At 56.1% G+C, this 13354-nt stretch overlaps 1 protein-coding gene across 4 annotated transcripts; it reads left to right on the top strand.

The window, feature by feature from the left end:
- Positions 1-824: 824 nt before the first annotated feature.
- Positions 825-13353, top strand: FAM131B (family with sequence similarity 131 member B). 4 transcript variants are annotated; one of them, XM_027573294.2, is made up of 8 exons: positions 825-1111; positions 1200-1340; positions 5224-5333; positions 5923-5958; positions 6238-6331; positions 6597-6794; positions 8239-8382; positions 8578-13353. In XM_027573294.2, exons 3-8 carry the CDS (start codon positions 5280-5282, stop codon positions 9048-9050), a joined length of 999 nt encoding a protein of 332 aa, XP_027429095.1. In that variant the 5' UTR covers positions 825-1111; positions 1200-1340; positions 5224-5279; the 3' UTR covers positions 9051-13353. The 4 variants fall into 4 exon arrangements, with proteins under 4 accessions (XP_027429095.1, XP_027429094.1, XP_027429093.1 ...); XM_027573293.2 differs by lacking the exons at positions 825-1111; positions 1200-1340 and adding an exon at positions 2339-2454; XM_027573292.2 differs by lacking the exons at positions 825-1111; positions 1200-1340 and adding an exon at positions 2648-2801.
- Position 13354: the final 1 nt, after the last annotated feature.

Genomic DNA, 13354 nt, shown 5'->3' with positions numbered 1-13354 from the left:
AGTGAGACTGGACATCTGTAAAACATAGGCTTTCCTCAGGGAATCCTATAAATTACTTGGGATGGAAAGCCTGACAAAAGGCAGGAGAATGTGTGTATGTGATTTTTAAACAAACATTGATATACTCTAATTCTCATATTACAGCCTGCTTCTTTATAATGTCAGAATATACCATGAATAATTTGTCAACAAATTCAATTATAAAATATTATCAGTGGCTACATAGTATTCTCTTATAAGCATATGCCATAATTTATTTAATTAATCCCCAGGTTTGAGCCCATGGGTTGTGTACAATCTTTCATTATTATATAAATAGTGCTCTGATGGGTGCCGTAGATTAAATCTTTGCCCATATTCTATTTTTATTTCCTTAGAATATTTCTATAAATGGAATAGCTGTGTCACAATTTAGTAACGTTGCAACAACAGCAATGCATATTTTAAAGATTTTTTGATCCGTACTGTCAAATTGTCCTCCAGAAAGGTTGTTCCTGTTCGTATCAGAACTAGAATCTTTGACCTTGGCTCAGAAGACGGCAAAGAGACTGGGAAAGAATGCCTCTAAATGGTGAGAAGTAAGAGGATCTGACATTCTGCTTTTCTCTGGTGCTGGAAATACCTTTAAGACAGAATGGGAATCAGGACTGAGTCTTCAAGACCCCCAGGGTCCCTTGTGTTGACTGGATTTCAACCATTTGGATAAACCCAGCCTTGTACCGCTGTGCTAAGGGGAACAAGGGACAGGGTTTATATCCATATTTGGACCAGCCTAGTAGTGGGAATACTGGAATCAGAGAGCACCCCAAAGGGAGAGCAGGGCTGGCCACTTTGCCTGCTACTGCCTGACCTGGCTAGTCCATCGGTGCTTTCTCCCCACAAGCAATAGGGGCTGAGTGGCACTGCTGTAGTATTGGAAGTCGTTTCTTCTTCCTCTTCTCCTAACCCTTCTCTTTCTTCTCCTTCTTCTTCTTTCCCCCCCATCTTTCCACGTTCTCTCGCGAGACGATATATCCCAGGAGGGCAGAAACCACGTGATGCTTCTTTTGTATAACCAACAATAGTAGATATGGGGAAGATACTTGCTGATTCTTCTCACTGTCAAAATAAGGTATCAGATCTTGCCACAGATTATACTGGATGACTAAAATCTCAGCAGACCTACTGACTACTCCCTCTTCTCTCTCACGGTTTTACAGATGCAGATTGGATTTCTTTCGTCATGTACAGAGACCAAAGGTCAGTTCTCTCTCCATAATTCCATCTCCCAGATCTGCAATTAGATTATTAGCATCTTCTCTCCCATCTTTCATCTGGGATTCCACAGAATGTAAAGAAAGGTAAATATCACCGTAAAGTTTAGCTCCCCATTCAGACTCTAAACGGTTAAAAGGTGCATCTATGAGACTTGGTCCTTTGTCCTATTACACACCCACACCCACACTGGGACGCCTGGTCCGGTGCCCTCGTCCCTGCCCAACCTCAGGAGGGAAAAGAAAGCAGGTGGGGAACAAACAGACCCTGGATTTGCTGTCATTGGTACTGACCCGGTCTGCTCTCTCACACTTTGGGTTTGCAGGTGCTGCTGAGACAAGTTTCCGTGCCCTTTCTTGTGTGACTTTTCTGGACTTCACTTCTTGCCTGCTGTACTACAGTGCCCACTTGACCCCTACCACGTAGATCACTCTCTCTCTCTCTCTCTCTCTCTCTCTCAATCTCTTACTCACCAGGCCCCTGGTACCTACCTGACCCCGTCTGGCCAGCCAGGGGGCAATTCTCCCCTCTCTCGACTGCTTCCTGACGTCCATGCTGTCATTTGTCAGAGGAGACCAAGACTCAGAAAGTTAAATTGAATTCAAAACTGTGCCTTCTAGCCAGTCTCGAGTCCTGATTTTTATTCCACTCTAGCTGGGACTGAATAATCTCATTCTACTCCCCCATCCCCAATCAGTCCTGGAGGTGATCTGCACCAACCCCACACCCATCCCCGAGTTTCCAGCGAGCGCCCAGCACAGGGAAGCTTAGTACACGATCCCCTCGCAAAGACTTCGCGATGTTTGGGTGGACGAAACAGCGCACAGGAAACGCAGAGCAACCGAAGCTGTATCCAATCACGCTCGCGTCTGTGTCCCAGATGCGGCCCCAGGAAGAAAACAAGTGTTTGCGGAATTTGGCGGCCGAGGCCCTTCATCCCAGCTTTATTGCGCGTCCCCCGCCACCCCCCTCCCCACCCCCCCCCAATCCCGCGCCTTTCTCCCTGAGCATCCCCAACCCGGCCCTCGAAATTCATCCACCAGAACCGGAGGGCGGGCGCTGGGTTCTTTCCCCCGCTCGGGGACCCAAGGGGGACGTTCTCCGGGTCTCCAGCACCCCCAGGCGCCAGCCCGGCCGGGGCCCGGCGAAGAGCCCCCGCGCGGGCCAGGGGCAGGGCTGGAGGAGGTGGAGCGCCTCGAGGTGCGCGAGGAGAGCTAGGCGGCGGGGTCGGGGGCAGGGGCGGGGAGGCGCCGCGCGCAGCCAATCCCCAGGCCGCCCCCTCCCCGCCCGCCGCCAGCCGAGCCGGGGCGGGGGAGCCAGGCGGCGGCGGCGGCGGCGGCGGCGGCGGCGGCGGCGACGGAGGCTGCCGCGGGGAGGGATGGAGAGGGGAGGGGGGAGCGGAGCCGAGCGGAGACAGCCGCGGCGCTGCAGAGCGGCTGGGGCGGCGGCGCGGCTCCCGGTGGTGCCCCCGGCGCCCGCCCCGCGGCGGTGAGCGCCCGGCCCCGGAGGCGCCGGAGCCATGGGCTGCATCGGCTCCCGGACCGTGGGTGGGTACCGCGGCGGGGCGGGGGCGGGCGGAGGCAGTCTCGGCCCGCGCCGCTCCCCGGCCCCCTCCCCCACCGCCCCCCGGCGCCCCCCGCCCCGCCCGGCCTGGCTCCCGCACTTTCCCCGCGCTCGGCTCTCCTCCGCGCTCTCCCCTCGCGCCTGCGGGGCCGGACGCCCTCCCGGCTCCTCCGCTCCCTCGCCTCCCTCCAGCCTCCTTCCGCCGCCCTCCCCCCGGCGCGGTCCCTCTCCATCATCTCTCCACCAGCCTCCTCTCCCTACTCTCGCGTCCCTGCGCCCTCCACCTCCAGGCCATCCACCTCGACCCTGCCTTCCCCGGCGCCTCTCTGTCCTCCTCCATTTCTGGGGCAGCCCCCTTCCAAGGACCCCCGGCCTCCGCCTCGGCCCCCCGCCCCCCGCCTCCTTCTGGCTTGGGTATTTTGCTCCCACCTCTTTCCCTCTCTCTTGTTGCCTTTTTCTGTCGTTCCTGCCTCCCCCGATTCGCTTTGTTCACGTGCATCTTCCCTCCGGGGCGGGGGCGGGATGCGCTCGGTGCCTCGGGGAGGGGAACTGGGTCCACGCCGGGAGAAAATGGGGCCGGGCTGGGCTGCGCTGGAGGGAAGGGCCGCGGGGCGCGGGGAGGAGGCGGGGGGTTTAGAGGGACCGACAGGGGTCGGGAGCCCACTCCCAGGAGGGTGGGGCCGGCCGGCCCGGCGAACCGGGACCTGCACCTGTCGGCGGGGGCTGGCGGGGCGGGGCCGCCTCTTTATTTACCTTGGACTGGGAGCGGGCACAGGCGCCTCCTAAGTCGTCTCTCCCCTCAGCCTTTGCCTTGCTTCCACCCCGTACCCCCCGCCCCACGCACCGACTCCACGCTCACAGCTCCACGAATTAGTCCAACCCTCTCCCAAACCCCCCAATTTTTCCCATTCCAACTCGCAATTTCTCCCGCCTACACGATCCAGTGACCTCAGGCTGAGAGAATAATTCGTATTATTATTACAAACAAACTCACTCTCCGGAAGCCTGATTTCTCTGAGACCCGATTTATTTCCATGGATACCCCCCTCCTCTGCTTTCACCCCTTCCTAGGGTTCTCTCTCTCCCCCTCCCTGCCCCCCAGGGCTCTGACTCAGCTCTCCCTCCTCTACAAAGGCCACCTCCCCCTCCCCTCTCTCCTGCTCTGCCCTCCTCATCCCTCCTCTCCTCTGTCTACCCCCTCCCTGCTCTCTACGCCCAGGGGTCCATATTTCCTCTTCCCTGCCAGCCACAGCACATCACTCCCCGGTAGCCCCAAGGGAGAGAGGCTCATTTAGGAGGGGTCCTACCTCCTTCCCACCCATTAATCACCATCCTTCTGCACTAGCTGTGTGGATGCGTGCTGAATGCCTCCCCATGCTCAAGACCCCGTTCACCTCACCCCTTCTCAAGCATGGACCCATAACCCTAAATTCAGAATCACAAAACTCCGTGCGCAGGAAGATCTCTAAGGTCAGATGGTTCCACAGTCATCTGATGCTTGAGTCCCTTTCCAACGGTCCAAGGGCTCCTTCCCCAACCTCCCAGGAGAGGCACCACCCTGCCTGCTTGCCAGCATCTACCAGGGCCCCAAGATCTGGCCTCACCTGAACAATTCCCATCCTCCTCTGCCCTCCAGCCCCCCAGTCAGCCCTCAAATCCTGTCCAAAAGACAATCCATTGTCTTTTGCCTTCTCCATGACTTGAATGCCTTTCTTTTAGTTCCTATTTTTAAAAGTCCCCTTCTCTTCTCCCCTTGTGCCCCTTTGCTCCTCTTCCATCCATCACTTGTCTCCCAATAGTCAGGGGAAATGATCACATCTCAGTTTTTACTTTCTCTGCTCTCCCCATTTCTGGGTGAACGCCCCCAACTCCTGCCTCTATCCCCGCCAAATCTCCTTCCCGTCAGACAGATCACCAGCTCCAAGATACAAACCATAAAGCCCACATAGAGAGAAGCTTAGCCCTAAAGAAGTTCTGCCCTTATTTGTGGGAACAGAAAGGATGAAAGGCATAGCTCCCGTATACTCCCATACAGAAACCCTCAAAGATTCCTCAGGACAGACTACAGAACTGTTTTCCTGGTAAAACCCAACCACTGACCCCTCCATTTCAACAACAACAAATAAGGCCATATAACACTTTCTCTGAATGTGCTATTCTTGGGTGCACTCAAAGGGAATATTTTGGCTCAGCATTACGGTTTGTCCTACCAAAAATTAGGGGATAGTAGGAATGGGAAAGGGAATGTGCCATCAGAAGGAGTGGGAGCTGGAAGGAAGGGAGGAGTCTGGAGAGACTGCCCCTGGGTGACCACAGCACTCTGCGACCCTGGAGGGGCCTTGGGGGGCGGAGGGCCGGGGGGGGGGGTTGAAGGTGGAGCAACTAGTGAGCCTGTGTCCACTTCAGGGAATGAGGTGATTGCAGTGGACTGGAAGGGCCTGAAGGATGTCGACCAGATCCACATGGACAGCACCAGCTCGCTGCATGGGAGCACCCTCCATCGGCCATCCACCGAGGTGAGGCCCCATGCCCCGCTGCCCCCCAGCCAAAGGAGTTTTATTTTATTTTTTTTAAGATTTTATTTATTTGGGAGAGAGAGAGAGGGAGAGTGAGCAGAGGGAGGGACGGAGGCAGAGGGAGAAGCAGGCTCCCCACTGAGCAGGGACGCCCCCCCCCCCATGCGGGTCTCCATCCCAGGACCTCAAGATCATGACCCGAGTGGAAGGCAGACGAGCGGAAGGCAGACGCTTAACCAACTGAGCCACCCAGGCGCCCCCAACCGAAGGACTTTTAAAAGACCCCAGAAACCCTCATGAACAAAGCCTCCCAGCTGCCTGATCCTTGAATTATCTTCCTAAATTCCAAGAGAACAGCCCAAACACTCCTTCCGACTGACACTTTCACAGAACATTTCTCCTACTTTCCTCAAAACACAGGCCAAATGTTCCACACTGAGCTCCTAATCCTGAGCTCCTGAGTTAAGCTGGGGAAAAACCTCTCTACTTCACACCCTCCTGGGAGTCCCTGGGCTGGGGGTGGGGTGGGGGCTATTTGCATTCCTGGGCATGCCCGCGACCCCCCGCTGCCTTTGCTCTCTCCTCACAGCAAACCCGGACTGACTTCTCCTGGGACGGCATCAATGTGAGTGCAGCTTCCCCCTGCCCTCCCCGGCGCACCCTAGCTCCTCTCCCTTCTATTCTCCCTTTGACCTGCCACAGAACACAGGGCTCCCGGATGCCAGCAGGCACCATGAGCCCTCACATTCCCTACCCATCCCCCATATTTTCAAGGGCAGTTGTGGCATAAGTGACCTCAGGACTCCTGGGCATAATGGTTCCCTTTCACCTGCACTAGCTCAGACCCTTCCTCCTGGAAACCCTGAACTCATCTCTGCCCCTCCTCCCACATTCCCTCCCCCAGCTCTCCATGGAGGACACCACTTCCATTCTTCCGAAGCTTAAGCGAAACTCTAACGCCTACGGCATTGGGGCCCTGGCAAAGTCATCCTTCTCAGGTGAGACTCCCCACCCGGGGATGCGTCCAGACAGGAGATGCCCTACACGCTCCTGGTCTCAGTCTCCTTGCTCCTCGAGGCCTAAAGAAGACCCCTACCCCTGACCTGTTTGCCCTTGCTGTCAAGCCCTCCTGTCCAGGCTGCCCCTCATATGGAGCTCCCCCATTGGATGGAGTCCCGTGGGACTTGGGTGGGGCCATGGGGTGGATCTTGTATGGGTAGCGTGTGCTATTCTGGAGGATGTGGGGAATGTCTGGCCCCTCAGGGATTTCTCGCAGCATGAAGGACCATGTGACGAAGCCCACAGCCATGGGGCAAGGCCGGGTGGCCCACATGATTGAGTGGCAGGGCTGGGGGAAGGCGCCAGCCATTCAGCCGCAACATAGCCACGAGGCAGTGCGCAGGGATACCGACGCCTACTCGGACCTCAGCGATGGCGAGAAGGAGGCACGTTTCCTAGCAGGTACTTATTCCGGGGACCCTCAGGAGACCCATTTTCGGGTTGGCCAGAGACTGACCTTCCAGCCTGATCCCCAATGGCAGGATTGGCTCTATCCCTGTGATGACGATAAGGCATTATTTCCCAATCAGCTCTGATTTCAAGTACTTTGATTGATTCGGGTAAGTGCCCTCAAACTTCTTTTCATTATCATCTCAGAAATTAAAGAGAATTACATGGAACTGCGGGTCCACCTGTTACCAGATGCCTTCTCTCCTACATGGCAGCACTATCTGTACAGGACATAAAGGCAGGGGCCTTGAACTCTGAAAGGCACCCCTTCTACCCATGTCTCTTGAGAAATCCCCTCTACACTTTGCCCCTCAGCACGTTGCAATAGTGGATTCGCTTACGTGGCTCATTGCTTGTGACAACCACTAGAAGATCAAGGGACCTGGGTGGCGAGACGGTGGTATTACAGAAGGGGTTTCGGTCCAGAACAGTGGAATCTCTATGAGACAGGCATATGGCATGCCTGCCGCAGTGGCCAAACCCCTGTAGCACGTCCCAGTAAGACACCTGGGAAGAATGTTAGATCCGGAAGAGAAGGGAGGTATGTCTATGTTGTGGTGATGTGAATGGTGGAAGAACTATCAGTGGGGAGGGGAGACAAACGTGTAGTGGGTAGGGGGTAGTTTAGGGCAGTTGGCAATGTAAGCTTCAACCAGCTTTGACCACAATGGGGACCCCCAGGTCTACCCAGCCTCCATGGTCTGTCCCGTCCCTCCCTTCTCCTTCCAAACACTGGAACTTTCCTCTTGATACCACTGTGGACCTATAAGGCCATGGTGCTCCCTTGGGGATTCTCTGTTGAAATCCAGCCCTCTCATTTAGATTCCTCTGTCTTTGACGACCTAGTACCAGCTAACATTCTTAAAACCGTCCAAAGAGAAACTTCTGGAAATTCCTCATTTTAATCCCTTTGGCTATCTCACCAGAAGACCCCTCAACTCTCTCCGCCAAGAATTCTTAACCTGACCTGGGAAGTCCCACACCGTTTTGCCTTGTGCGGGGGTTAGTCTGTGCTGTCCCATACAGTAGCCACTTGAACTTGAAGTTGAAATGTGGCTCATCTGAATGGAAACGCACCCTCCATGTAAAATACCGACAGGATTTCAAAGACCTGTATGAATAAGATAACGTAAAATATCTCATTAATAATTTTATATAGATTACGTGTTGAAAGATAAACCAAAGTATATATTGGGCTAAGTAAGACACATTATAAAAATTAATTTCACCTGTTTCTTTTACATTTTTTTAAATATGACTGTGAGAAAATTTTAAATTGCACAAATGGCTTGCATCGTATTTCTGTTGGAAATTTCTGCCCCGACGTCGCCCTTCCCCGTGCGTGCGTCTAAGGGTTCCCGGAGGTGTCCTGTGCTAACTAGGTCTTTTCTTGTAGGTGTCATGGAGCAGTTTGCCATCTCCGAGGCCACACTCATGGCCTGGTCTTCCATGGACGGGGAGGACATGAGTGTCAACTCCACCCAGGAGCCACTGGGCTGCAACTACAGTGACAACTACCAGGAGCTGATGGAGAGTCAAGGTGAGGGGCGGTTCCTCTGAGGCCTGAGAGGTCTCCCCAGCTTTACTGGGCTACCTCCATTCCCATGTGTTTCTCTTCATCTCAGCTTTCTTACTGTCCTCCTTGCTCTGTGGCCCTCCGTTCTCAGTTCTCCGGGCTATTGCTGCCGCCTTTGATGTTCTGTAACCGTGCTGACTTCCCTGATTCTCTTGGCAGATGCCCTTGCTCAAGCCCCCATGGATGGATGGCCTCACTCCTATGTGTCCCAGGGCATGTACTGTCTGGGGTCGTCGGATGCCTGGGAAGCCAGCGACCAGTCCCTCATTGCCTCTCCGGCCACAGGATCCTATCTTGGCCCTGCATTTGATGACTCACAGCCCAGCTTGCATGAAATGGGGCCGTCCCAGCCTGCTTGCGGATACTCTGCTCAGGAGCCTCCACCTTTGCTGGGGTCAGACACGGACTGGGCTCCGGAGGTGGGGGCAGTGGACCTGGCAAGGGGCCCTGCTGAGGAGGAGAAGAGGCCACTGGCCCCCGAGGAGGAAGACGATGCAGGATGCCGGGACCTGGAGTCACTTTCCCCACGAGAAGATCCTGAGATGTCCACTGCTCTCAGCCGGAAAGTGTCTGATGTCACATCCTCAGGTGTGCAATCCTTCGATGAGGAGGAGGGCGAGGCTAACAACTAGCTTCCTCCCACTCCGTGCCCAGCCTTCCATTCCCACCTGAGGGGCATGGCTGCAACAATACCCTCCCTCCCCCCAGCAGTACAGCTGAAACCCGGGCAGAAGACCATGAGGGACCCAGGAGTTGCCAGTCCCCGCCAGGAAAATGGGGAGCCAGGATGGGAATTTAACCAGGTTTATACTGTAAAAACCCCAGGTCCGGGAACTGAGGCCCAGACAACCGGGTGGCTGTGAACTTTGCTTGGCTGCAGGCTTCCGGGTCTGTCTGAAGCTCCAGTGTTTCTCCTGTGGACAGGAGCACAGAGCAGCGTGTGGCCGTCGACTGGACCTTAGTTCTTCACTCTCTGATTCGTCTTCCAGGCGCCTTGACTGTGGCTGTGGGAATGTCTCCTTTCTCCGTGTCACTCCCGCTTTTCCCGACTCTGTGTTTTCTCTGGCTGTGGCCCCAACTCATCCCCACTATGAGGAACAGACCTCAGGGGCTATTGGTATGGCTCGACGGGCGCAGGGGAAGCCACCTAAAGTCATGTGAGCTCAGCGAGAAGTTGGCTTCTGAGATCAGGAGTCATGGGGGAGGTGGATGTGGCAGCTGGGATGCACAGGGACACAAACGTGATTCTTTAGACCCGGGCCTGCTCAGAGATCAGAAAGTCACTGATGAGACCCAGAACAAACATGGCCGCCTGTTCCGAGATTTTGACTATTCCCTTGTCCGGAAGGAGGATCCAGGGATCTGGGAAAGGGCCCAGCCGGGGCTGGCTGCCCCAGCTCTTGCTTCCCTTTTCTGCCTTCTTCTGTCTCCTGCTCTGGGAGCCCTGGCCCTGAGGGGGTGACACAGAATGTAGGTGTCCTGGCCAAATGGGGAAGCATGAGGGCTGTGTCTCCCTCCATCCACCCTCTAATTCTCTGGAGCTGTTTACACTTTTCTCTTTGCCTTTTCTACATTTTTATAACTTCTTGGGGACTCAGGGTTGAGCGGGGTGGAGGGAGGAGTCCGGTGCTGTCAGGCCCCGGCCAGGGTGGGCTGTTTGCTGAGGGGCAGTGTGGGCACTCGGTTCCTTTGCCTCTTCTTCATCTCCTCCCAAGACTCCAAAGAGGGCCTCCCAGGTGGTCTCCCTCCCTCCCCGGGCCTCCTGTGGAGGAAGAGAGGAGAATCAGCGTATTCTTCCTTCCAGCAGAGGTTACGGTGAGGCGAGGCGTACGCCTCTGAAACGGCCTGCCCTCTCACGCCCCGTTTCCGCTGTGGTGGGGACTTCCGCGTAGCACTTCTGGGACAGATCCTGACAGGAGGGGACGGGGGAGAGCGAGCGACACCACCACTGCAGAGCTGGCTGCCGCACTGCCCCTTCCCAGTGCCGGGGCACAGGGAGACGGGGTAGAAGAGAGAATCTCAGAGCTTCATTGTTGCCTTCCCTCCTTCCTTGTGCCCGACTAAGGCTCCAGCTCCAAGGCCTTGTGTCCTACCCACACTTCAGGGCTCCCTCCTATCACTTTACCCTCTGCCGGGAAGGGAGCACTGTCACCCTCTCCCAGACCCTGGACAGAATTGTCCACCCCACCCCATGCCCCAGACCTATTTTTCTGGAATGAGGAGGTTGAGAGTTGGGGTGTTTCTGTCCATCTATGACCGCCCCCCCCCAACCGAGTTCACACTTTCATTCACATGTGCTCCTGCACTGCAGCTGAGGCCAGGGTCCCGTGTCCTCCAGAGGAGGGGGACAATGGCTTTCCTGGGGTTGGTCCTTGGAGGACTCAGGAGTGGGCATGGTGAGCATGGGTAGGCGAAGTCACCTTATCCACAGCCATCTCAACAGAGGACCTCTGTCGTGTTTGGTGACGTGACCTGACTCAGGAGGCAGCAGGACCTTGCAGCGAGCAGCTGTGGGAGGTGGCCCAGCATGCCCTCGCTGGCTGCTGGCCCTCACTCGAGACTCCTGCCCGCCTGCCATGGGACCTTGGGCTTTTGCATGTTCACAGTTCTGTTTCCTCGCCTCGTGCCACCTGCTGTCTCAATGCACCATCTTTTTGCTCTTAGTCCCCCCCCCCCCCTTCTTGCCTGCGCTCTGCCCCCAGACCACGGTGGACACACAATCCAGCGGGTTCATTCGTTACAGTTCATTCTTGCTCAGGGCCTGTGGAGTTGGGAAAGGTGGACCAAAGCAGCCAGCATTCTTGCCTCCCTCCCTCCCTCCCTCCCCGGAGGAAACCAAAGGGTCCCGCAACAGTGGCTGAAACTGTGAGGGCATCTAGGAGACTTTATACATGGAGGGGACTCGCAGACCAGAGGTCAGGTGGGGGCCTGCATTTTCCACTCTGAAGAGGGAGAAGAGCCAAGGAGCTGGCCTGGGACCCTCTTAGGACTCTTCTGGAGGGAGCAGCTGCCTCTCTGGTGCTGGGGGCGGGGTGCATGGGGTTTGCTTATAGCCTATTCTAGGGGGAGGGGAGGGGCATGTGCAGGAAGAGGCTGTCAGGGGTGGGGTAGGGGAGGGTTGCTTTTCCTTTGGGGTTAAAGGCTGTGCAGCACGTTTTCCAACAGTCCCGGAACAGGGCTGTTTTTATACTCTTGTGAATGAAACTGCTCTTGCTAAATGATTTTCCTTTGGTTGGGGGGGTGGGGGGGTGTACTTTCATTTTCAAATCACTTTATTAAAGAAAAATCCAAATCTCCCATTCTTCCCCTTCCCCTGCCCCACCTTCCCCCACGCCTACCTTCTTACCCTTGTGCTGAGCGGGTGGGGGCTCTTGGTGAATGAGTGTATGACCTTCTCTTTGCCCCCGCCTCCACATCCCCTACTGTCTTCCAGGTCTGGGAAATATCCATTTTTATGGCCAGTCTTAGCATGTTTTCTTAATGTGACATTCCCACCCCAGGCCCAAGAGAGATTCTATGACATATATTACAGAGAGAATTATATATAAATATATATAAATATTATAGATTATATACACATGGGCACGGGCTCCAATGCCCACTGCCAGCCCCCCTGCCCAGGCTGCACCCTCTCTGGGCCTGGGGGGGGTGGAAGGGACATCCTGTTGGAGAGGGCTACAGGCTGTGTTCAATGGCACTAAACAGAATGTGGTGGCACCTCTGACTATGAGTGTCTTCTTTGGGGGATGATGGAGAGTGGGCACAGGGGAGGGGAAGGAGGAGAATGTCGGAAAGGGGGTACAGCTGCAGAACTAGATGGGGACCAAAAGAAGGCAGGGAGGGAAGAGGCCTTGGGTGTGGAAGCGAGGGCTGCTGGAGGCTCCGAGCACCCAGGACCGCTTCGCAGGAAAGACGGGCTTACCGGCACGGCCCCCTGTGGCTGATGTGGGGAGGATAAGGCTCTGACTTCAAACATCAAAGAGGTCTGCCATCTTGACACTGAACCCCCATCTCCCCACCACCTCTAGAAGAGGAACACAAAGAACTAGTCTCAGAAGGGCTGGTGTCTGAGTGCCCCAGGGACCTGGCTGCCCTGAGCCTTGGTTCTTGGCAGGAGAAGCCACAACCACAGCAGCTGGAGGGCACAGTGGACCCCCGGGCAGGAGAGGTCAGTGAGGACAGGGGGGGAGCGGGGTGTCGTTCCCAGGGGGTGACCTGGAAACTGGAGCGTGAGGAAGCTGGTTGGTGTGAGACAGGACGGATTTGTGCCTGAAGGAGGCCTGCGCGGTCGGCAGCAAGACACCTGCTCTCTGCACAGAGCTGCTCCTCCTTTATCCACAGCGCACTGCTTACATCCGGGGCGAGGAGGGGGCGGCGATGGGCCTGGCCGTTCACTGCTCTAGTGAGGGCCCTTGCCCCCAGGTAGTGGGAGCCAGGATGGAGTGGGGAGGCAAATTCCAGGGAGCGGATGTGAGCAAGCAGGGGAGCGGGGTGGGGGGCTGTGAGAGAGCGGTGTGAATGATGTGCCAGCGTATTCCGGGCTGTCACTCTGTGAGGCCACGAGGTGCTGCCCTCTCCTCTGAAGGTCACAGCCATTGTGGGCCTCCCCCTGTGGAGCCTGGCAGACACAGGGGCAAAGCCGGGGAGGTGTTGGGACAAGACACCAGGGGACTGCAGGGGACTGAGGGGAGGCCGAGAGAGGCAGGGTATTTCCCACCCACGCACCAGGACGGCTCAGGACGCCCCATGGAATATCAGGTCCTTCACCGGGGTTAGAACCCCCTGCCTGTCTGGACAGAGCCTAAATGGCTGACCGAGGCTACTCTCTCTGCCCAAATTGCAACCCTCTTCTAAGACTATCACTATCCCATTTTAAAATTCCCAGGAGGCGCCAGGATGTTGGTGTGATCTCTCCAACTTCAGGACACGCCCCCCG

This window comes from Zalophus californianus, chromosome 12 (genome assembly GCF_009762305.2).
Source record: "Zalophus californianus isolate mZalCal1 chromosome 12, mZalCal1.pri.v2, whole genome shotgun sequence".
NCBI classification, from domain to species: domain Eukaryota; kingdom Metazoa; phylum Chordata; class Mammalia; order Carnivora; family Otariidae; genus Zalophus; species Zalophus californianus.
The sequence above is the reverse complement of the archived record's forward strand: the minus strand, read 5'-3'. Positions and strand labels throughout refer to the sequence as shown.